The sequence below is a fragment of the Falco naumanni genome, chromosome 9 (genome assembly GCF_017639655.2).
Source record: "Falco naumanni isolate bFalNau1 chromosome 9, bFalNau1.pat, whole genome shotgun sequence".
Lineage (NCBI taxonomy): Eukaryota > Metazoa > Chordata > Aves > Falconiformes > Falconidae > Falco > Falco naumanni.
In genome coordinates, this window is record NC_054062.1 from 3,266,573 (window position 1) to 3,291,789 (window position 25,217).

Sequence of the window (25,217 nt, forward strand, 5' to 3'; positions counted from 1 at the left end):
TTGGTTTGACAAATTCAGCTGTGTATGTCCTATGCATTTTCTCTTTCTAGATGATGCCATTAAATCATTAAGAACTCTGTTTTCAGGTGACAGGCAGACAGTGCTTATTTCAGGAAATGCTGTAGCATAGGGGAAACCACACTGGCTTTGCAATCTTTTGTATTTCTCTTCCTTATTTTGTTCTTCTCTGAAAGGAAGCTTGCTTCATACATCACCCTCTCCTCTCCAAAGTCATGGCATTAACAGAGGGTTTGTTGCCATTACATTCTTCATTCTGCTTCTGTGTTATATCTCTTCCCTGAATTTGTCCTTTTTATTTCAATTTTGAGCCTTTTGGAGCAGCATCTGTTAGTTTTAGACTCACTACTCCAACACAATGAGGAGCCATTCTCAGCTGGGGACTCAGTCCTTGGGGACTACTGTGATAAATACGATTCATAACACTCATTAGAGACTCATTTTCCTTAGGAAGCTTTCTTGGCCAGCACCTCAAAGGTAAAAGGTACAATAGATCTATTTGCCTCTGCTATGACCTACTTGACTTCAGAAGGTTAAGCTAAAAGTAGCCTAGTCTCAGTGTATTTTACATTCTTTGTTATTTTATACTGTATGTTGAAAAGGCGTAAGCTTTTCCTAAGAAACAAAGCACAGCTATGAGCCACTAACCCTTCAAAAATCCCTAATACTCGATTGAAATCCCCGAGCATTGCTGCAGGAACTCTTCTCAACCCACAAGGCATATTTTCAACGCTAAGCCAACTTCGGCGTTATCCGAAATAATACTGACAAACTCCTAACCCCAGAGCAATGGCATCTCTCTGAGGGGGAAGGAAGAGAGCCGGGACATGAGGCTGGAATTCAAAGAAGAAGAAAACAAAAGGCTCTGGAGGGCTCAGGAAGGTATGTGGAAAAGCCCTCCTGCCCTACCCGCACAGATAAGAGAAGCTGCAGTAAATCAGCCCCGGCTTTCGGCTTCCTCTCCCCTCGCCGGCTGCAGATGGTTGCAAGAGGGATTGCAGTGGGATTGCAGTGGGATTGCAGTGGGAGGGGAGCTCTGCTCCAGTGCCCCAGCCTGCTCCTCTGCTCTGACTCACCCACAGCCCTGCACACCAGCCGCGGTGATATCATACTTGCCACTGCAAAGTGATAAGCTGTGACATGACCAACAGTGGCTGTCATGACGTCAGTGATTGAATTAGGCATGAGTCATTCGAACGCTGCTCTCCAGAAGCTTAGTGGCAACATCTATTAGTCATCACCAGTGGCTGTACACCAAATGGTGCCTTTACCTCACAGCTCACAGAGTTTCTGGGCAAAAGTGAAGTGATACTGCACCACAGCTGCCCCCCCGCCGCGGGGGCTGGTTATCATCCCTCCAGCTGCCCCTGCCGGAGTCATCAGCTGAAGCTCTTGTTGGTCCTAATAATGAGCACCGCTATTTTCATCGCCCCCTCAAAAAAATTCCAGGCACTTTCAATGAAAAAACACCTCGTGTTGAAGATGACCCTCTGAGTATATGAAGAAAAATAGGGAGTTCTTTGATAAAAACTTCCTTTTGAGTCTTAACTTAAAGTCTTAACTTCCACTGTGTGTTTGCTGCTTGCAGTTATCCTCCTAAATTGGAGTTATACATTTGGTTATAAAAGAAATCAACATATCCTTTCACTAAAATGAAGAATACTTCCCAAGCCTTTTCTGGGGTCTGCACTAAATCCTAGCAGAAAAGGTGATACCGTGTGTACAGAAAAAGCTTATATAGCATTTGTACTTGAGGTGACAACAGCAGTTGTCCACTTGCAAGATGACAAGTTAATTTGGCTCTAATGTTCCTTCAAATTAGCAATGATATCTTTTTTTGTTTCCTGAGGACCAGATCAAAAAGGGTAATATGCCAGCGAGCGGAGGAGTTGATGGTGCTGAGAAGATGATGAGGATACTAGCAGAAAAGCAGCAGGGAAGAACATGGGGGAGAAAAGGAAAAAAGGCAGCAGAATGTGTTATTTTTAAGAAAAGAAAAAAAAAAAAAAAAAAAAAGTAGAGTGTCCCAAACAAGAAGAGGAGAGAAAGGTCAGAGATAGAGCAAGACGAGTGTGGAAAAGGGGAGAAGTGATGGGTGGATTAGGAAAAACAGTGATGGGGGACTGTGCCACTGGGACAAGGGACATTTCTGTCTTCTGCCTTTCCAAGTACAGGGAGAAGGCATAGAAGGGAGACACAGAAAATAGAAAAGGCATGGGAAAGAAGATGAGAGAGTTCAATTTGATTTATCCCCATGACTTTTCCATGTTTTGTTTGCATGGAAGCAATATTCACTGTCGTTACTGCCTGGTTGGCCGTGATCAAGGAAAGGTCAAAGGAAGGTAATAGACAGATGCAAAGGAACTTAACTTCTAATATAAATAAACTTTCCCATAGAGTCTCATAATTCTTCATACTTAAAATATCATGAATAATTCTAAAAACCAGCACCAGTAACATATATTCCTAGGAGCAGTCTGTTAGCCATGCAGCTATCCCCAGGTCACTGCACACCCTCTGATACCTTTCAGGAGAGCGGGCGGGCGGCACGTGAAGGAGCATTTCTTGCCAAAGGTGGTCCCCTCGCTGCAGTTGAAGGTGGCAGGGTAGACATGGTACTGGTCTGGGATGCCACAGTCCACGGGCTCGCAGGTCACCTGCTTGTTCCACTTCCCATCCATGCAAGTCATGGTGATGCTGGCCTCCATCTGGAAAAAGATACATGCCTACAGTCACCACAGCCGGCAAGGGAGAGATCAACATCATTTCAAGCCCAACAACAGCCCTTATTTTGGCTCACAAGTTGAGCAAAACTGGGCCTGACCACTACCATCATCATTTGGACAGCAGCTCCTAAAGCCACCAAGGCCCCACAAGAAACAGTGTCAGAGAACCAGCGTCTATTTCTGTCACCTCTGGGGTGAGACACCAAAGTGCTTCAATGTGAAGAGTGGAGCACTACCAACAACCTGACTCCTGCCTGCATCGCCCTGAGCCCACCGGGAAGCCCACTGCCCTGCCCTGCCATCAGAAAGGAGCCTGCAATCTGAGCTGTGGGAGCTGCCAGCTGTCCCCCATCCTGCCACCTTTCTGTGACACAGCCACTCCAAGGGGACGCCCATGCACTGCTGAGCAGTGGGACTCACCCTTGGGTCTGAAGGAAAAGCCAACCTGACCTGAACCCATCTGGGACTCCCACCCGAGGCTCTCCCAAGGTGTCAGTCCCCGTAGGGCTGGGGTACCACGGGAGGTAGCCCGGGCCATGTCAGCATTGTCTTCAGACACGGAAAGCTGCTGTAATGGCTTTACCATCACAGTGCCCCAAGGTTACAAATGAAATCAGGGCCCCACTGTCCCGGTGCTGGGGACATGCACGCCTGAGGACAGACTTTTTCCTGGAGGAGTCTGCAATGGACAGAGCCAAGCAGGTCCCTCCTGTACGTTCACCTGGCACTTGAGAGGTCAAATACAGTCTGACTTCCCTAAAGTCACTCTACCATCATAGCCACACAGAAGCTACACTTCCATGGATTTGAGGAACAGTCCGAGCAATGGAGCAGATTCAAGTCCTGAAGTGCCAGGGAAAGGGAAAAAAAAATAAGGGGTGGGGGGGGTGGGGGGTGTAGGTAATGGAGCCGCCCATCCATAGCTAAGGTGAAGAATTCACTGGGTGACTGAAGGACAAACAGATGTTGGCAAAAAAGAACAGAATAAACAACATGTCCACTTTCTAATGAAAAAGGGAAAAGTACTACAAACTGGAAGTGAAGAATCTGAAAGTAGGAGTCTTCCCTCCATACCAGAATAAAGAATAAAGAGAGGGACAGAAGAAAAAGAAATGTGAGAAACCCAAACACGAGAAGGGGAAGATAGCGGCGAGGAATCTGACCAAGCCATACAGCAGCACTCCTCTGCCTCCAGGGAATATTTTATTCAGGGCTGGTACGCTCACAGGAGATTTGCACTGCTGACCATTGATCTGGGTTTATAAAGGGAAGGGGAATTTTTCTAGCACACATCAAAGGGACCTGGATTCCCTTTTTGCAAAAACACCCTAATGGTTTCAACAGAAGTTCAGACCTGTCTCCCTTTGATATATGGTTGCGTTCAGAATGGAAAAAGCAGTCCCAGAGCTGAGAAACTGGACACTTCCCAAGTGGGCACAAAACCCCTTTTCTAGACCATGGAGTTTGTTTAAACAGGGAGCACTGCTGATGGAAAAAAAAAGTCTTTTCTACAAATTCAGAGTAGCACATTCTGGGATTCTTGGAGCTCTCAGGTGAAGTGACACTCTGTTCTCATTCTCAATCATTTTGCTCCCCAGTGGCCATTTATTCTGCCTTTGTGGCTTAACAGAATATCTGCACCATTAAAAAGTATATCTATACTGTAGACAGTTGATGACTTGAAGATGCATGTGCTTCTGGGAAGTTACAGTGTGATGGCCATAGGAGAAGGGATGATACGGCATATTTCCATGTCTTTATAACACATACATACAGCAGCATCACCACCACATTTGCACTCTGGACTGGGCTGCTCCAGCATTCAGCAAAGCCTCCATTTCCCTTAACTGATGCTATCATCAAATAACACTCCAGCACCATGGCTGCTGGGCACCTCGAACAGCAGGAGCTTAAAACATAAAACCAAGCTATTGGTGTCAGGGGCTATCCAAACGTTATGGAAAAGACATGGGTCTTGCACTGTGTCTTGTTGGATGTTGAATCCATGCTGAGCACAGGGAAAATCTATCAGTGATAGGAGATTCACCTCCAAGAATTCAGTTGTTAATGGTGGTGTGATCTAGTTTAGGAATAAATGATTGTTCCTGCTTGCTGATAGTGACTGCTGAGACACAGCATGGTGCGCAAGGGAGTTTCTCTAATGACAGGGTTGTACATCAGAGGTACCTCTGATGTACACCAAATAAACAGTGCAAATTCAGAATCCAGAATGTAACACGCAGTTTTAAAGAGAAGCAATATCTGTGCATGACAGCACCTTACAGAAAATGGGCAAGAACGTTTTGCCCAGCCCAACACTTGTGAGAGTATTTCAGCTGCAGCCGTGGTCTTTGCTAGCAGAAAGCTGCAGGACACTACAGCCAGCTGGAAATGCAGTGTGCCTGGGGTCATCTTTCCCGGGAAGGGATCCCTCATCACAGCTCTACCTCCACTGCACTTTATTTCTGCCCCTGTTCTAGACCTTGATGGGGGGGGGAATAAAAAAAAATAAATAAAAAAAGAGTCTCTCCATGTTTTCATCCCCTAGGGTTTTCCCCATGGTCTTTCCCAACAAAAACAGTAACCAAATCTGGAAGAGTCACCTCCTTCCAGACCCATATGGCTTTTCCTCTTCCTGGCACACTGGCAAGGCCATTCCCACCCAGAGAATCTGCACCCATGTGGGCAAGACCCTGTATTCTCAGCTTTTCCCAGTAATTTGTTCCACACTTTGTATGATGGAAGCTGAGGTTTTCAAGGTCAGACATAATAATGGCACATTTTAGAGCATGTCTATCATGTCATCACTTCAAGCAATAGGAGCACATGCGTTTCTGCAGCAGAACATAACAGAGACCATTCCCTGCAATGGAGACAAACAAAGACTAGTGGCTTTGACGGAAAGCACGGAGGTCAGCCCTACCACAGAAACGATGGCAGATGGCACCCACCAGCTTTCAGCTTCTCCCTCTTGCAACATCCCACCTGAAGGTGGGATCGTTGCAGTGCCCTGGGACAGGACTCCAGCCTGCTGAGCAGGAGCCCATCTCTCCCCAGCACCATGCTGCACCTCGGGCGTATTTCCAGTCAACAGCCTCAGCAGTGCTGCCATCGGACCTGGCACTGGATCTTAGTGGCAGCATCTGCATCTGCCTTTGCAGATCTTCCACCCGAAGCCTAAGCAGACACGTGCCTGTTTCACCTGTCTGATCTGACAAGGTCACCCAGCTCACAGCAGCCTGTACCAAGCACTTGGCTTTCTCCTCTGGTCACTTTGGGCACTCTGTGCTGCTCTGACGGGCATCACAGCAACCGCTTCCCTTCATGTCCTGCCTTCCAAAGGAGGCTTACGCAAGGAGGGAGGGCAAGCAAGAAGGAAAAAAAAAAAGGGGGGGAAAAAAAAGAGCCTCCAAAAATACAGTGTGCAGTACAGTGAAGATGATGCAAAGTTAAACAAATATGGTGCCAGAAAGATTTGTTCCTTGGGACTTTTAGCAGCCTGGGAGAATTCATGTCTCCTTCCTGCTGCCCAAGATCCCAGCCGGCTCCTTCTTCAAGCGATGCTTCAAGTGTGAAGTTTCCTCTCCTTAAAAATGAACAGCTGTGCCCTCCCCTCTAAGTATTCTTCCACTTCTGCCCACTACTGTGCCTCTAATTGAACCCACATGAGCCGCGCTTTCTTTTCCTGGCATGATTGATGACGCCTTTGCACAACATTAGGGAGCTGCTGGGTTTTAAATAACACCTCTTGACCAGAGCAGCAGTGGTGGTAGCTTCAAGGAGAGATGACAACAAGTAACTGAATGAGCGGGGCTTTCAGCAAAGGGCAAGGGGGAGGAAAACAGTGAAAGACAAAGGGAGAAAAGGGAGAGAAGAGAAGAGAAGAGAAGAGAAGAGAAGAGAAGAGAAGAGAAGAGAAGAGAAGAGAAGAGAAGAGAAGAGAAGAGAAGAGAAGAGAAGAGAAGAGAAGAGAAGAGAAGAGAAGAGAAGAGAAGAGAAGAGAAGAGAAGAGAAGAGAAGAGAAGAGAAGAGAAGAGAAGAGAGAGCGATGGAGTTGTCAGGAGGGTGGGAAGAAATAGGGGGGAAATGAAAACATCCTGAGATCTTCTTTGTGAAAAAGAGACACGAAGGGGTTTGCTCCATCACTATGCGAGCCCTTTTCTGTTTTTGTTGCTGAAGTCCCTCAATGAGGATGAGAGAGAGCCTATGAGTCTGTAAACAGCTCAGCTTTTTTTAATTTTCAAACAGCAAACAGTTTCTATTGCACATAGTGTTGATGGTTTTTAGGGTTTGGTGATTTTATGGAGTTTTAACAGAAATTGGGAATGGGAGCTTCTCAGAGAGCAGAGATGAATGATTTTTTTGCCTTAAGACTGATTAAAATGGTGGCTTCAGAAGACACAGAGGCCAGAAAGTGCAGAAACTGTTAAGAAGATTTTCAAAGACCCCTCAGATATAAAAGATTGATTTGAAATGTGACTTGTGCCCCTACATCTCTGAGGTGCTTTTGAAAATTTCTCTTTTAATTCTCTGTTCACCCTTTTTTTCTGTCTTTCAGTGAAATAGGGAAGACAAATGTGATTCAGATGCTAAACCAGGATGGTTTCACTGGTCTGTCCATCAGCAGCAGCACACAGTGGTCATGGGCCACCAATGTTCAGTTTGCTCTTTGAGACTTTGTACCTCACCTCAGCCTCGTTCATACCTGAGAGTGTGAAACAGCATGTGCAAAGCTGCTCTCCTTCCTCCCCTTCCTCGTGTAGTCCCCCCACACTGTCAGTTAAATGAGAAAAACAGCTCTGGGCCCTCAAATCCATCAAATAAGCTAAATATCCAATTAAATGACAGTGGTGAAACAACCAACAGCTCCGTGCAAGGTTTCTTGATCATGGAGAGAGTCCCTCTGACCGTAGGTAACAAGCCACATGGCCCTATCTCATCTCCAAATACTTGTGACCTGAAGAGGGGCTGAAGCTGGGAAGCAATTGTGGAAGGACCCAAGTGCAATTCAGTACAACACAATACGAGGAACCCAAACCATGGATTCTGGACATTCTCAGATAATCCATTTCTTACCTACACATTCCACAAGTTCTGGATTGAAGTATGTGGCACAAAGAAATAAAACAAGATGACACAGTGAAAGAAACTGCCCAATCCTTTTTAACGGATCTCCAAAGCACACGGATAAACTTTTAAAGCCTGTGTTTAATGTGCTTAGCTGAACATGGATACCTTTAAGATGTTCCACTCCTTCCCTGTGAACGCACAGCGCTGAGCAAAAGAAAGCGCTGGCCTCAGGGTTTGTATCGGTGGAAAAAAGACAATGAAGTGCAATCGCAGACCAGCGCGAGTGGAAGCGTGTTGTAATAGGCAGTGAATCACGTTAGCGAGGGGTGCTAAAATCCTCTGCTCCCGTCATATGAGTCTGATCAAGGCTCTGAAACCAAACCTCTCCCAGCAAAACCATATACAGTTGGCTGAGCTTCCCCAAAAGGTACTTCTTGCGTTTAAATATCACAGTGCTGGTGAACCATGTTTAGGCTGTTTTATTTGGTTTGGGATTCTTGTGTGCTCAACGTACAGATCCCTTCCAACTATTTCCTGGTTCAGCCATTCAGGCTCATTTGAGAACTTGTTTTCTGTTCTGTAAAAATGCTCAGCTGGAGCTGGGGTTCTGGTGCTGATGCCAATTAGGATGGAAGAGGCCCAGCTCACAGGGTCCTGTATTTGTTTTGTAATTGAGTTGAAAGGGCTGACTCATTCACCTCCACTCTGTCTCCCCACTTTGCGAGCGTATGAAGAGCATGGTATTTCACAAATACAGCCAGGCTGCTGCGCGTGGCTGCCTGCCCCCAGCCCTCCCTGGCCCCAGATGCATGCGCTGCCCCAACCACACACAAGAAGGTGCCAATGGGGAAACCACCCCCACGTTGCACTCACGGGATCCGGCAGCATTAGAGAGAAGAGCACAAACTGGGGTGTCTGCCCTGCACCCACATATCCCATGCACCCTGCTCCTAGAGGCATGCCAAGGCTGGATGCTGCACATCCACCTCCCCCACCACAAAGGACCTGCATTTTTTTAATGTTTAAAGAAATTGATAGTTTCCCTCAATACCCCAATCACTGCATCAAGACGTGTTGCTGTTGTGGAACGGGATTATTAATGCATGGCTTAGAGAAGATGGGGAGCACTTCCTGGTGCATGGGGGAAGGTTTTTGGTGATTTGTGTGGAAGCAAAAAGGTTTAGGTGCTTTTTCCACACCTGTGATCCCATGCACTTCTGCAGTGTCAGGGTGTGGAAGAGATGGACTGAAACACTACAAAGGAGTTAAGACATCATTAGCCTCAACCCAAGGAATAAAAATGAGATATTTTGCCCAGAAACAAGTTGTGCAAAAAACCCCAACCACCACACCTCCAAAAACCAGCCTAAGAAACACTGTTTGGCTGAGTAGAGCCAAACAGTGAGGACAAAGAAGGGCTGAACACATATTTAAACCTTTTGGGTTGAAAACTCCTGAATTTGGGGAACATCTGAGCTTTGCTCACTGTCAGTGCCTCTTCCTACAGAGTCAGATGGCTCCTATTCTGATCAGAAGTGTTTGAATAAAGCCTTGTTCCAAGGCTGAGCTGAGATTTTGGGGGTTAGACTGGGTTATTTCTCAATTTCACCACATCTGTTTGCTCATCTCTGTCTTGCAGGTCATACAAAACCAGCAGAACAAACCTGGCTTTTGCTGAGATCATCATCTCGCTGGACTTGCAAAATGTAGCCTGTCCTGCAGCTCACGTTGCACTGGTCACCGTTGTACCACCTGCCACCGGTGCAGTTCAGCAGTGCATTCTCGATCTCCAGCTTCTGGCAGTCGGTGGCTTCGCAGGAGTAGTGGACACAGCTAGGTGGGAGACAAGAAGCGGTGCTTTCATTCATTTAATCATTCATTCCACAAAAAAAAGCGCGTCTGACTGGCAAACTCGTCACTTGTCAGGCAGCCGGTACACAGACCACAGAGTGAACCCAGTGTGGCAAAGGTGCTCCTCACCAACGAGCACGCTGTCTAATTATGTCTTTCAAAGGACAGGGACAGTGGTAATGGCAATGACATTGAAAACAAAGTACAGGTCTTGTGGCAAAAGGGAAGAGCCTGCCAATTCTGCAGAATTACTTTCCGTTCTGCAACATTCACCTGCGCTGTAGCTTTTCTACTCCTGTACCAATGTGCATCCATCCATCCATCCCACAAAAGCACTCTCCCTCCAAGAGCAGTCCTTACATCCCATCCAATTTAAAATCTCTGCTGAATTCAGGAGTGTCCGATATTGCTAGTGATAAGCGTGCATGTGTGTACGTGTGAGGAGGGGTTTTTGTGATAGACACTCTTATCTTTGAGAAACTCGAGTGAATAATGTGATTGAAATCAACACATTCATTTTATTCCACTTCACAAGGAACACCAAACATCAGCTGTGTAGCTGTGTTGATAAGCTCTTATCAAGCTCAGCAGCATGCTGTCATTTCAGATCTCTCCAGTTGCTGTCCTGCCATCCATAAAATGTTTCCCTGGACAGAAACTGTCTGCTCTCCCTACAGTAAATTATTGTAACATTTAGCACAACTTGTAAAAAGAGGGGTTTGTTTTATTTTTGTATACACAGAGATGTCTGGTTGACGCAAAATCTTTCACCATCTCTGATGACCTCAGTCAAACATTATAGCACACGTTCGAATGTGAGTATGGGGCAGTCCCTCAGCTAAAGGGCAATGAAAATGCTGAGAGTCTTGAAGCAGGAGGGTAGATTTAGACTAGATATAAGGAAGAAATTTTTTACAATGCGGGCAGTGAAACACAGAACAGGTTGCCCAGAGAGGTGGTAGATGCCCCACCCCTGAAACATTCAAGGTCAGGTTGGACAGGGCTCTGAGCAACCTGATCTAATGGAAGGTGTCCCTGCTTATTGCGGGGGGGGGGGGGGGGCGGGGCTGGACCAGATGACCTTTAAAAGTTGCTTTCGACCCAAATTGTACTATGATTCTACATGCAAATATTTTTTGCTGGATTAGAGACAAAATTTCTGAGGTTAAGGATTCCTACAAGTTAATATGCCTCTGCTGAAAATTAAAATGAATTTAAATTAAATACAGTGTAATTAATTCTGAGGAGGGAAAACCTTGACTTATTTCACCATCTATGTGGGTAGGGAAGAACCTAAAACAGACAGTTACATAAAAAGGGGAAAGCAATGCACCAATACACATATTTTGAAATGGATTACATGCAAGTTATTCCCCTCTCCCAGAGAAAGGGTTAACAGCCACAAAAATCGCATCCACCTTAGTAAGCACAGGACTTAGCATGTACATGGTATTTTGCTGTGTTCAAGGCATTGTGCAGACATTATCTAATTAATTTTCATGACACCCCTGTGAGATACTTGTGCTGGTATTGTTATCCCCATGTTACTGATAGAGAAGCACATCTGTACATGTCTCTGCTGAGCTCTAGATCAGATCAGACGACAAAATGATTCTATGATTCTATGATCCTATTATGTACCTCCACAACTCATTTCTCTGCCCTCGACTAGCGCTATAGGGGAAGCGCCCGCTGCTTGTAATTTAAGGTTGCGTGTTCAGTGGCAGCCCTTCCCTGGAGTGCGATGAGCCATAAACAATTTCTACATGCAGAAAGATCTTATTTCCTCATTCTGCACAAAGTATCGCCGCTGATAGGACTGAGGAAGGAGAGTTCCACTTCTGTCTTGGCCAGCCCGATCCCCTTCTATGCAACAAACAGCGCCCTGTCTATCAGCACTACAACAGTGACACTCACTGCTTCTGCAGAACGGGTGATCCTTTGCCAGAGCTGACCTACGCGGAGTGATTCTGCTTTCAGCAGGATCCCACCCCCCATACCAAGGGTTTCACATACGTTTTCCAGTCACTGCAACCCACAGCCTGACATACAAATTTGAACTGCCATCAATTTCACTTTCCACCAGTCAACAAGGCTGTGGATGCAATGGTGGAAGAGCAAGTGGACAGCATATCCTCGTGCCCAGGTGGTCTTCTCTTCCAGAGAAATGAGGTGAGGAGAACAGCCACATGCAACGTCGTGTCAATGCCCAACATGAATCACCCAGGGCAGCAGAGCCCCGGCAGCCTCACGTGCTGTGGCTTCTCAAGAAGAGCGGTACCTTACTGTTAACCCGCGGCACTGCTAGCTAAGTCACCCAGTGGCATTAGCAAGAACATCTGAACATGGATGTTGAGTGAGAGCATAAATGATGGATGACATCTTGTTGAACCCTCCCTACATGTCCCAGCTACATCTACCCATGATAGCTAACTGTCACTTTGCTCCCCTCCGTTTCTCAGGCGGTGAGACTGCAAAACGAGTTGCTCCCGTGCCAGGGCTTCGGAAATGAGGAAGTTGACTCATTGAGGAAAAAAGCAAGCACTACTGCCAAGCCATTCTCAGAAGTGCATATTGCGAACCTTGACTGCCCATTGCAAAACTCCCGCAAAATCTGAAAACCTTTGTGCGCTAAAGTTGGAAAAACAAAATAATAGCAGACCTATTTAATTTAATACTTATGTGAATCAATGTGCAACACATCTATGTAGCACTGAGTTCAGCCTTGAGCAGCTTCAGAGGGAAGGATGAGCCTAAGAAAACCTTTGCAATTTGCACAAAGGGAAATCTGGAGCAACGTCACCGCAATCAGTGGCATTGCTTTTCATTTCCATCAATGTAAAGGGGAAAAAGAATTTGGTTTCTTGAGTTCATATCAGGGCACCAGATGAGCAAGCCTGGGCTTAAAAGTCCTACAGAACTGAAACGCCACAGACAAAGGCATTAAGAAACACTTATTGTGATGTTCTTCTTTCTGTTTACAAGTCCCCTTGTGGTCTTCTTAAATGGCCAGGGAACATTTTTAGCCACCCCCTCCAGGCTCCAGATTATGCCTCAGTTAGCAGATCATCTGGGCAGCTCGCTCTGTCTGTAACTCTATATGAATGACTTCAGTGACAAACAATACAGCCATTCACTTTTTGTAAAAAACCAACCACTGCCACCAAATGTTTCCAATTTAAATATTTCTGGTTCTCTAGCTACTGGTTCCAATTTGGTATCAGCTACTGTCAGCCGTAAATCCCAATGAATTTTGAAGTCACGATCCTGAATTGAGTTCTGCAAAGGCAGAATTAAGAAGGAGAAATTAATATCTCCAAGTAGGAAGTTGAGACAAAGGACCCATCACATCCATATTGCAGAACTGTGGGTTACAGAAGCTCTTGCGTGGGTCCTGCCATTTAACAGTGGTTAATCATCACAAGCTCCAGAAACTATGCATTCCTCAGGAAAGAAACAATATAGAGGATCTGAGACTGAAATCACTTGTACTTTAACTCATGTCGATTCCTGTCATAGGGCAGTTTATCCCGTTGTCCTGCAATCAAAATTGGGTGCCTTCATCCAAAACTACCTATTGCAAATCATCCCTGGTCTATCCTAACTCCCTGAATGCACCTGGGAATGTGAGTTGGTCTGGACCAAAGCTATGCAAGGCACCCACAGACCACTCTAATGATTTTCTGACATACATGTAACGAACAAGTGTCAGTGCCTCAGATATTTCCTGACAGTGTTTATTTTACTGGGTCTACTTCAGGATTCACCTGTTCCTGTTCTTGCCCTGGTGGTGTGTGATTTCCCAAAGCAACACTCTCGCTCCAAGGTGAGTGCAAGGATCTGTGGGTTTCTTGCACGCATTCCTCTGCCTGCGGCATGTTAAAAACACCCATCAAGGCAGACCATTTCAGTGATGTGAAAAGCCCTGAACTGAGTTAGCTTCATATGTAGGCTGACATTCTGAGCCAGTTCTTCCTTTATTCAAATCCATTCTGCCCATCCCTAATCTAAATAAGCTCAGTCATTAACCTCTAAATCTTTATTTCTCTGTGCCAATATTGGCCCCAATTCAGCAAGGCACTTAAATACGTGCTTAACTTCAAAAGCACAGTTAAGTCCCACTGATAGATTTGACTACAGGGGGATGTAAGCAAATAGCTAAGGGCTTTGCTAAATTGGGGTCTTAGTGACACAATCCTAGAAACATTTGTATTTTAACATGTTTATAGAGAATTATAACAATTAAGTGGAACTCTTCCCTCCTCACATAAAAACAATCCAGGACTTCCTCTTTCGAAAAGCTTACAGCAGCCAAACTTTCTTTTCCTAACCCTGGGGTCAAGCACTTTTCCAAGAACTCATCATAGTATAATGCCCTAATTATTTGTTTCCTTCATGATAGCTCTGGCACATATATATGCATAAGTGAGCATAAAAGCTCAGGGTATACACTCATTACGAGAAAAGCCACACCATTACCTATTGTACGCAGGAAAAACTTCCTTCTCCGCAGCCCAGGCCAGCCTGGATTACAGACCTGAAGCACACTTTGGTTTTGTTCTACACCACCACACGTACAGCTCACACATGCGTAGCTGCTGATGGTTTTTCTAACAGATTTACCCTTACGGTGGGTTTGTCTTCTCCTCTGCAGAGATCCCTCCAAAGGCAAGAACAGGTTCTCTCTCTCTAATCCAAGCGTATATGTATTCTAGCCACATTCCCTGGTGCAGACCACCGTCCCCACCACTGGCAGGGAGACGTTCTCCCTGGGGACTGGCTCTGCCTTCAGCCTGTCGGCATCCCCTTGTGGGAGGGATTCCTGCCTGGGGGAGTCCGTACTCAACTGATAAAGGCCTCCAAGCTCCTTCGCCCTCCCTGCCAGCCTGGAAGCGGGACCGTGTGCCTGGGCGTCAGCGACCCTGCAGGTCTCCCTGCCAGAGTCTGTCCAGACAAACAAAGAAAACGCATCGCCTTCCACTTTAATAAAAGCCAAATGATGCCGTTTGCCAATTACCAAAATGGGGCGAAGGTTAAAAACCCACTGAATTATAACACATGTCACGGACCAAAGCTTCTATGATTAACAGTTCTGTGAGAAATTCATTAATTTCACCAGAAGCAAGCTGACAGAGATTGCTTTTAATGACAGAATGCAGGGCAGGGGAAAGACGGCCGAATCGTGAAAGAGAAAGCTGCATTAAATCACACCAGAAAAAAAAAAAAAAAAAAAAAAAGAGGAAACCCTTCCCCCCCACCCTTATAAAAAGGGGGAAAAAAGAACCAGAGTTATAAAGGCCGGTTGCATTTGTTCCGCTGCTGAAGATTTATCTTCATCATTTCTTGTTGGGGAAGCTGACAGCAGGAGAGAGCAAGACAAAGAGAAGAGCTGGAGTGGGCTGCGTCTCCCCGGGCTGGCTTGGGGCAGCAGAGGGTGAAGCCCGGAGGAGGAGGATGGCCCCCCACAGAGGCCAGGGCCAGGGCAGGCGATGGCACATTGGCCAGGAGTGAGTCTTGGTCTCCAGTGCTGGTCCCCCCCAGCTGTCAAACACCCAGCTGTGCACACTGATGGAGGAAGGTAAGCCCAAAATCTCCCCTGCAGAAGCAATTTTGCAGCCATAATGCTGAGTTCACGCCAAGCTTTAACCAAATGAAAGAAAGGAAAATCTCTTTGCTACACTAGCTAGAGAGTGCAGGGAGCTGGCGACGTGGGGCATGCACAGCAGGGAGCTGCGGGCGGCCAGAGCCTGCTCCGGCGGTGTGCAGGCTTAGCTTCGTCACAAACACAGAGTTAATGGGGGATTAGAAAGCTGGAAACTCCTAAAATCCACAATTCTGACAGGTGAATTGGGGTATCTACCTGGGTTTTCACGCCCGCTGCCTGCAGTTTCCGGGAGAGGAGCAAAGGGCACCAGGCGGGATGGAGGAGGGGACAGGTCTGGCGAACATGGCAGGGAAATGCCACCGAGGGACAGCGGCACTTCACAAGAACTGCCTTGCCAGGGATAGGAGGCCCTCAGCTAATGCTTGCACCTGGCAAAAAGGACAAAACCCTGATTTCTGAGGAACCGCCGTTGAAGGCAGTCCCAAGGCACCATGCTTGCTTGTTGCCAGAGTGATGCAGGGTGGGCAGTTCTACCTCTGCCTCTGCCTCCCTATTTCACTGTCTGCTCCACCAGGCTAAATAGGAAATAATAAAAGTATAATAATTTGAGCTATAAAGCACAGAAGAAAAACTAACTGAGCAATTATGTCTGGTCTAAGGATGCAATGTGAAAATAAAGCGTGTTGTTTTTACAGCACATCTCCAGCAGTGAGGTAAACTTTTGCTAAAAACAAAACCGAGCCTGTGGTCAACTGCAGCAGAAAAAACAACTGGAAAGTACAGAGTATTTTTTTTTCAACCTCTCTATAAATGTCTTCAGAAGGATGGGATAGATTTTCAAAAGAGGTAACGATGGCTGACAACTACCTATAAAGTTCAATGGTACTTTTCCATTTAAGCTCCTTTTTCTCTTCTAAAATATTAACTTTAATACGTGTTTTAAGAAAAAAGAGTGAGTACATGCTTTATTTTCAGTTATTAAGTTGTCACTAACCCATGGGAGTGATCCATTCACCCTCAAAATAAATGCTCTGTTAATTTTCAAGGGCCGATATATTTCTTTTCCCTCACATATTTAAAATCTGCACCCTTGCCTAGAAGTGTCTGTATCTGGCTATAAATCCTCTCCAACCAAAATAATTCTCCTAGAAGAGAGAGAAATAATATCTCTTGCAGAAAGAAGCCAAAGAGCAGGCAAAAATATCCATGTTGACCTAAGGAGAATGAAAGTGGTTAAAATTGATGCTTACACATAAGGAAGGAAAGTTCCTTTAAAAAATAAATAAATATTTTAAACATTGTATTAGGCAAATGCAACTGTGGGGAAAGGGGAGAAGGGAAGGGCAGGCAGCGTGGGGCTGTCACTCCAAGGGAGTCTGGTAGGAAGACCGTGAGCATGGGAGGCAGAAAACCTACATCCCGCTTCTGATCTGGTTAAGAATACATTTTTTAAATCCATCTTTCTATATTCTTCCTGGATTGAGTAAAATAACAAAGGAAAAAGATGGCAGGGGACAGCAAAGGCGTCACCTATTTCCTGCTGCAGGACCTAATGCACAGCTTTCGCTGCGTCTTGGACACCTCAACTGCTCAGAGATACTTGTACATAAGGAAGCACATATGGGCACCCCAAACTATCCCACCACAAGGCAGACAGGAGACTCCCCACTACAGCACTGTCACCAGTGGAAAAAATCCCACTGATTTCAATCAGCTTTGGACCAGGGCTTTATTTCATGGAGTTTCTAGTTCCTTGACTGACATGGGAAACTTTATGATCAATCCAGCGTTGTAACCTGCAAAACCTAAGCCGTTCCTTTGAACGAGCGAGGCTCTGACGGGGTTTTTGAGAGCAAGGGGCTAAGATGGTTCAGTGCATCATGAAAACAAAACAATGCAAAAAAAAAAAAAAAAAAACCAAAAAACCAACCTACAAAAAACCCAAACCAACAACAACAACAAAAAAAAAACAAGAAGAAAAAGAAGAGGCAAACGGCGGGTGATTCTTCTTCAAGAGATTTCTAAAGGTTAGTTTGCCGGGCTGCAGAAGCTTACTGAAGCTTTGCCTAAGGGGAATGAATTTTTTATTAAGGAAATAACTTTCTAAACAGAGAGCACTTCTAATTTCATAAGTGAACAAATGGTTCAATTCCTACTGAAAACTTGAGAGGGAAGAATGTGGTCCTGCGCCTCAGCCCTCTTGAGCTCCCTGTTGCTTCTCGCCATCTCCTTCCAGTGGGTCTCTCTCACCCTTTGCCTCTCCCAGTCCTGCACTGGGATTTGGCCAAACTTCCACAACTAGACTTCTCCTCGGAAACTTGATCCTGCTGCCTTTGGGCCTCTGAATTTATACAACCTATTGCATAGAATGATCAGACTCCTTGAATCTAGGTCAGAACACACTGACTGGATTGATTTAGCTATAGATATACTCCTTTTTTTATTTTTTTTAAATTTAATTCTATTTTCCCTTCCTTCTCCCCCTTCTCACCCTCCTGTCTTTCCTGGAATAAAAGCAGGTCCTAAAACCAAGCCAGAACATTATCAAAAAACCTGACAGCTTGCTTGGGAGGCTGAGCAGAGGTTTACTGGGATATGCAACTTGTTTTACTATTGCTGCCGCTACAGCATGATGACTGCTCACACTTTGAATTCACAAAGGGAAAAAAAAAAATATTCTTTCAGGGGTTTTGCTAAATTCTCCCCTCTTCTTTTCACTGCCTCGCTGAAAGGATCCATGAAGCTGCCGCACCAGAGGCCAGGAAAGGTCACAATCTCTGTGGGATGCTGTAAAGCAGAGACTGAGAGGGGTTGGTGGTGATCTATTGATGTGTCTGTAATAACAACAAGAATAAAACGGTAGCCATAAACCTTTCATCCTGGGGGGTCCCACAGAGCTTTTCAGAGCATGGGCCAGATCCAGAGAGGTACTCAGGGCCCTTACCCAGCCATAAAAACACCACGAATGCCGGCGGCCAAGCACCCGCCGCACGGGCCTGAGCACCTCGCAGGATCTGGCCCCGCCAGGGCACAAGCATCACTTTGTCTCCGCACGGCTGCTTCCGTGGGAGGTCCCTGTAGCACTTCAGCAGCACAAAGCGGTTTAGATTGGAGCCGGTGTGTGAGTGGTGAAAACGATGCCGTACTGGGGAATGTACGAAGAGTTAACTGGCCCCAATTCCAAGTTTGGGATAATGGAGGGAGGAGAAAGGAAGAGGAAATAATTCGCTAACAGTATCCCATGCAGGTTAAATGTCTCATCCATCCTGATCAATGAGAACACTGCCGGTTTTTTAGCAGCGACACAAAAGGGTCAGCAGGGTTCAGCTGCCGTGTCCCTCCTGCCTCCTCTTAACCCCCGGCGCAGGCGGGCGGCGCGGGGGGTGGTGGGTGGCGAGGCAGAAGGAAGCAAGCTGACAGGCTCACCTCTGCTCCGCCGGGCTGTAGGTCTGTCCTCGCTGGCAGCTGCTGATGGTGATGGGGTCGAAGTTGTGGAAGGAACGCAGGGCCACCCCGGAGATGGCCACAAACTGGGAGCTGAAGCTAATGAGGACAGCCTGGGTGTGATAAAAAGGGTGACTGAGGTCATGGATGACGGGGATAATCAGGGGATTGTTCCTGCAGCTCAGGACGTGGACACCTGCCAGAGGAGAGACAAGATCAGAGGAAGGGTCAGACTTAACACAATCACTTCCCGAAGCAGTGGGCACTTCAGAAGCATTTCACCCATAGGAGCGGTCCTATAGAGCTGAAAAGTTATGGTAAGCTGCCTGGAGGGGCTTCCCAAATCGCTCCGGAGAGCTTAACAGAGAAGTATATCCCTCCAGACAGCTGAAGAAAGGCTGCCATTCTCTCCACAAGCACGGCAGGCTCTCAGAGCAGTTTCTTTAGACCACAGCTACATTCCTATTGTACTCTGTTAAATCAGGAGCAACCATCACGGAGGAAGCGGAGTCGCGCTATTGTAAAACCGGTCTGAGAGGACAGTTGGACCCTTTATACCGTGCATCAAATGGTGCTGGCAGGCTGGGTGGCTTTGTGCACCGTGGCCAGCACACCAGTGGCTTGTTTGTAGCTGTGCATGTCATTAGCACTCAGCATAAAACTTTTTTTTTGCATGAGCTCTACACTAAATGTGCCCAGTTTTGATTTTTTTATTAATGGTTTTCAGGTTTAGGGTATCTTGTTCTTTGATAAAAAAGGTGAAGATCTTCCTGGAGACAGAAACAAGGGCGATGGACCCACTGAGGGTATTACAGGTCCTCTTTTATGAGAAGAAAATAATTGTGCCTTGGGAAAATAAGGCTCTCCAGAGAGCGAGGTGCACAGAAGCACCAGAGATGACAAGGAGACTTCTTAATCCCTTTTCTTCAGCAGAGAAGGTACTCAGGGATAGTTGGGAATAAATTTCCACCTTCAGGTACAGGCAAATTGAATTCAAATGGGCCAAATCCATCTCAGGGGCAACTGAAAGGACAGACAGCTGTCAGCTGGCCTCAAATTCATTAATTGAGATTCACGGCCTGCTGGCTGCCAGCAAAGCCCTGCCTCCGCGGCTCCGTGGCATCACTCCGAGGATCAGCTTGGCTCCAGCTCCATTCGCTTCACTGGAGCTCCCCCAGCAACGGCTTTGGCCCAGGCCCTTTGGCTACCATGAGAGACTTACAAATTTGGAAATAAAATAAATTATATTTGCATGTTTAACTGGCTCAGGGATTTCTATTATTATTATTATTAATTTTTTTTCCCAGTTCAGGTTTCTTGACTCAAAAGTGAAGGAATAAAAAAGTTTTCATTTTTCTCCTTAGAAAGTGATTTCCTGTGAATTAAGACAGACTTCTGACCACTCTCTTTAAACATCTATCTCCCACCCTCTAATTAAAAAAAAAATCTTCCTGTAATAATAAAAAAAACCCATAAAATAAAAAAGCAAAAGTCTTTTTGTTTTGGTCTTTACCTGACCCTGAAATAACCTCCCTGTCTACTTGCCTCCCACAGGTCTTTTGATATCAGCTCCTTGTGGAACGGTGCACGTTTCTCACTTACAAACAGGTGCAGTTAATACTCAAAATCCCGGGTTCCCAAATTCCTTGGAAGTTTCTGCCTTCTCTGATGGAAAGCCAAGAAAGACCTTATGGTATGAGGCTGTTTATTCACTTCAATTTCATTCCTCACACTCAGGTGGTGTCCACAACAAAACAGACCCTCAGAGCTGCGCTGCAGTTGCTTGTGCTTTCTGACTCCGACAAGTTAAACGGGGACTGAACGGGTCAGGTTCATTTAACTAACCTGCCTTCATTAGCAAAAAGCCACTCAAGACAGTACATGCGCCCATGGCAGCGGAGCTAGAGCTGTCCCCATGCTCTGTATCCACCTATTCAATGCTCAATTCAATGCTCTTGCAAAGTACCTGGCAGCTGAACCCCAGTGTCTTCAATGGCTCTGAGCTAGCAGCACCGAGGTGTTTGGTGTCCCAACCTCTCCATCTCCTACTGAGACTCAAAAGAAGCTTCTCATTATTTTCTGGGAGTTCACATGGAAAAAATTTGCTTTGATCAAGGTGGAAAACTGCACTTCTGGATAGACTGTGTTTTGCTCATGGGAGCGTCTAGCACACTGAGGACTGATCAAGCTTTAAATTATTGCTACTTCCTTCTGGACATACTTCTAGTTTGCCACCAGCTGTTGCTTAAGGCCGACTGACCGTCTGCAGTCAGTCCTGCACCCAGTGCATGCCAAAGTTTGCATCTCAGCTGCAGTTACTAGCTTGCCACAGTGACAATTAAAACACATCAAATTCAATATCCTGGACAAAGACTTAATGTCACACCCAGATCTCAGACAGAAGAGTGACGAGGAGCTCTGCCAAAGTGAGAACTGTGGGGTAGCCCACCTACACCTCTCTGCTCCAGGCCAGCCTCTTCTGGAAATGACGAAGGCAGCATTTTAGCTGTGAAGATCTCCAGGCATCAGTTTGAGCCATGCCAAATTCATGTTGCAACTTCATCGAGGATTTCAAAACCTAACCCTCAGTTTCCTCTTTGCTCCTCTTTCTGGTTCTCTTTCTCTCACAATCTGTCTGTCTCCATGAAATGTTGCATTAAGTGTTTGTTGGCATGCTTTTGTCTCCATCATTTATTTCTCAGAGGGAAAGAGCTATGTGCCACTGTTTTGCAAAAGGAGGAGGATGAAATTAATCCAGGGGCTCTGGCAAACTGGGAGCTATTTTGACTCAACCTGCACAACTTGCTATGAATTTTGGCTTGTTCTCGGACAGCAGACACCACATATATTTTCTTTGTTTTTCCTCCACACCCCACCAAATTATATATTACCCTGGATAGGTACCTAACACCTGTCAGTTGTATGTGTCCTTTTTCTTTCTCATCACTAGCAGGAAGTTCATTTGAGTTTCAGCTTGTCAAAATTGCAAAGTTATGGTAAAACAGAAAGCTGGGGAAGCAGGGTTATTTTTTCCATAAAAACTGCTCTTGAGGTGACATGGCTAGTGCAAAAAAGGGCAGGGGACAGCTCAAAAGGGATTATGCAAGCTGTACCCTGACGTGGAGTTGGGAGCTAGGGTAAGCCTCTCTGTCCTGGAGCTTAAACGCAGCCAGAATCAATGCACCAGACACAACATTGCCAGGTTCAGGTACCTGTGCCCAGCGTATGGTCCACCCTGGCACCTCAGCACAACTCAGGTCCACAGCCTCTGCCAGGCACATCTGCCTGAGGCCATGCAAGGAGTTTGCAAGAGCCCTGGTATTAGACCTTCATCAAACCCGAAATGCTTTGCATGAAAAATGTTGGCCATTAAACAGCCATGGAAACCTCCCTGCAAGCAGGACTAGAGATCCAGCCAACTACACCTGGTGAATGCAGCAGCTGGGGCAAGTCCCTCACTCCCTGCTATCAGCAGTTATCTGTATCACTGTTAATGTCTCTCCAGGGGGGTGCTGTGTGTGAAACATTGAAATAGTCCTTATTTAATGACTAAAGAGGAACTAACCACTTTGAAACACAGAGTGAACAGGAATGGAAAAACATCTGTATAAAATGATGCCTCATTTTCAACACACTCTAGTAAACTCAGGTCCTAGAGCATTAAGCAAGCACTTTTTTTTCGTCTGATCCTTGAAAAACCGAGCAGGAGTATTGTTCAGTTTGTGAATGGGGTACCAACAAATTAAGCAAGCAATAAAGAGGAAGTTTAATAAAATACAGTCTTACCAAGATCATGGCTTTGCTCTTTAGTGTCAAACAGCTGCACACCAATGGTCTCCTGCTTCTGATCCAGGTAATAGGTCCCATCAGTGACCAAGTGAACTAGGACTGCCGCAGCTACCATAGGCTGGGAAAAATAAGCCTGGGAAAACAAAAGCCCCGCAAAGGTTGAGGTGGAGAACCATGGTGGGCTTTAAAGAAACCCAAGAGTCAGTCCAGGACTGTTAAAATAACAATTCCCACCCCAGGTCACACAGAAGTCTTCTCTTCCAACCTCTCTTACACAAACTAGATAAACTCCAGTCAAAGAGCCCTGCAGCTGGAGGCTGTACCCTCAGAAATTCAATAGCCTCGTCCCAGGAGGGCACTTCACAACTGGCTCTCTAGACAGTGCTCAGACTTTGTTTTGCTATTTTGCACTAAACATACTTCAAAGAAAGGAGCAGCTTGGCCCTGGGAAGGCTGTCCCACGGTATTTTGCTTGTTGAGGAAACTTTCTACAGACAGGCAGAGAGCAGACTTCTGAGTGACGTGTGTGCTGCCTACCTTCAGCCAGAAAATGGTCTGTGTCATGTGGGAGTACTGGAAGTTGGCTGTGCAGGGATACCAGGCGTACTGAGAGACTCCGTCGTTCAAGTCAATCACCTTAGTTCGACACATCTGCAGGAGAAAAAACACATGCCAAACCAGATGTAGATGACAGTAAGGAAGCATTATGACTGTTTAAAGCAGGGAAAAAAGTCCAGGTGCACTGCTAGAATAAAATAATACACAACAATGACGTTTCTAAATACCATGAGATTATTCAAAAGTTACGTTTCCAGGTCTTCCACCTCAATAAGAAAAACTGAAACATGAAAAGGAGCTGAAGACTCACAGCAGCTGGATGGCAGCCAACAGTTTCCTCTTAATTTGGCACAAGGTCTCTGACAGCATTCAGAACTTTGCACCCACCCAAATGGACCGCGACTCTTCCCACTGGAGTCAAAGTGATGATCGGTTCTGAACGTACCAACTCACAGCACAGAGGGTCTGCAGATGCTTTCCACATACTCAAGCAATACCCTATTTAAACCTGCACGTTACTGAAACCCCAGGGAAGCCACAGATGGCCATGTAAACTTGGAAGTAAGTGTAGCCAGGGAAGTCCTGTCTCTACAACCCAATTTAAGCAAACTAGTTTCTTGTTTTGTTAACTAGTTCCTGCAAGTTGAATCACCTTCTCCTTACACCTACAGCACCTTCCATGGCAGACAACAGTGAGAGTATAAGCAAACTGCTCTTTCCACTAAGGAACGAGTAAATGCATTCCAAGTGCTAGCATGGATGAAAAGCTCAAAGGAAAAAATGCCAGAATCTAAGTACCAGAAAGCCTTGCAGTGCCATCAGTGTGTAAGATGTGAAAATGAAGCTACAAGAAACGGTAGATGCACTGTTCAGTAAAGCTGCTTCTAAAAAGAAACATGCATGACCATAGCCTTTATCCCCCCAGCAAACATGAGAAATGCCCACCGTGCAAGAGGCTACAACTGCTTTAGAAGGATGCCTCCAGCTGAGGCTCTCAGAACATCTGACGGGTACCTATTAAGATTCCCAAAGCTTTCATGAACTTAGTGACTGTCATTACCAGAATCACAGGGATAGAGGGAATTCCCAGGGGTCATACAGTATAGTGGCAATGGAGTTATGACTGTAACCATGGAGGTCAAACCACCTCCATCAGTTGTGTGAGCCACAGGAGGGTCTAGGACTGGTCACACAGACCACCTGTGCTAGGTGTTAACTGGAGCTATGTACTCTTGGGGACAGTATTGGATTTCTTTCCAAGACCAGAGTCTGAACTGAGCAATCAGGTGGTGACGTGCTGTCAGTAAAGCTGTTCCCATAAGCAATTTCCCCGATTATTAAAACAAAACCAAAACCCTGAAGCAAAACAAGAGAATTAACAGAGGTGGTTTTAACCATTCAAAATCCTATGCCCACTTGGTAATTCTGCATGGAACTGCCCTCTTGGTGTCAGCAGGCAAAGTCTGGGCAATGCAAAGAGAGCCTGGGATGCCTGGGAATGAGACACCAGATCGGCTAAAAGTGAGGTAATCACCTCCATCATCTGAGTCCCTCAAGATCCAGCACAGAGGAATCTATGGGCAAAACATAAATCAGCTTTAATGGGCTGGAAGATTTTTAGTTGTGTTTTTTTTTTTTGTTTTTTTTTTTTGAAACAACTGGGACCAAGCTTCATTGAGGCTAGCCAGTAGATAGTGTTACATTTTACAGCAGAGTAAGGCTTTACATAAACTATCTTTGGCATTTGAAATCCAGGCCAGCAATTTGACATGTACCATTTCGCAATTCTCCCTTGCATTTTCAGCAGCCTGTCTCTTGTTGGGAGCATGGTTTTTATTTTAATACCTCTCCAGCTAGGGAATTTATCGTAGTCACATCTGCAATTTATATGGTCAGAGAGCCCTTTGACACGAACAAAGGCCTCCTTACTTTTATATGATTTTGTTCTTACTCTTGTATCTCCTCCTCTATTAGTCCAAGAAGGTGGCTGAAAGAAACAAAAGTACTGATGTTTGATGCATTTTAAGTGCCACTTAATGGATGAGTGAAAACCTGTATTAAGAATTCACCTAGACCTTCACCAAAAGTTTGAATCAAACTCAAAATAAACCCCTGTTGAGGTGGGTTGAAAATCTCTGATAGTTTTTAAATGCCTT

The 25,217-nt window shown here is 45.8% G+C and overlaps 1 protein-coding gene across 1 annotated transcript in view; it reads right to left on the minus strand.

The window, feature by feature from the left end:
* The window catches only part of PAPPA (pappalysin 1), a 181,831-nt gene that overhangs the window by 33,489 nt on the left and 123,125 nt on the right, over nucleotides 1–25,217 (minus strand). The window contains exons 11-15 of the mRNA XM_040607353.1: nucleotides 23,041–23,154; nucleotides 22,501–22,636; nucleotides 18,697–18,910; nucleotides 9,479–9,647; nucleotides 2,543–2,726 (exon numbers count right to left, since the gene is read on the minus strand). Of these exons, the coding sequence (XP_040463287.1) occupies nucleotides 2,543–2,726; nucleotides 9,479–9,647; nucleotides 18,697–18,910; nucleotides 22,501–22,636; nucleotides 23,041–23,154 (817 nt within the window). The remainder of the gene's footprint in view (nucleotides 1–2,542; nucleotides 2,727–9,478; nucleotides 9,648–18,696; nucleotides 18,911–22,500; nucleotides 22,637–23,040; nucleotides 23,155–25,217) is intronic.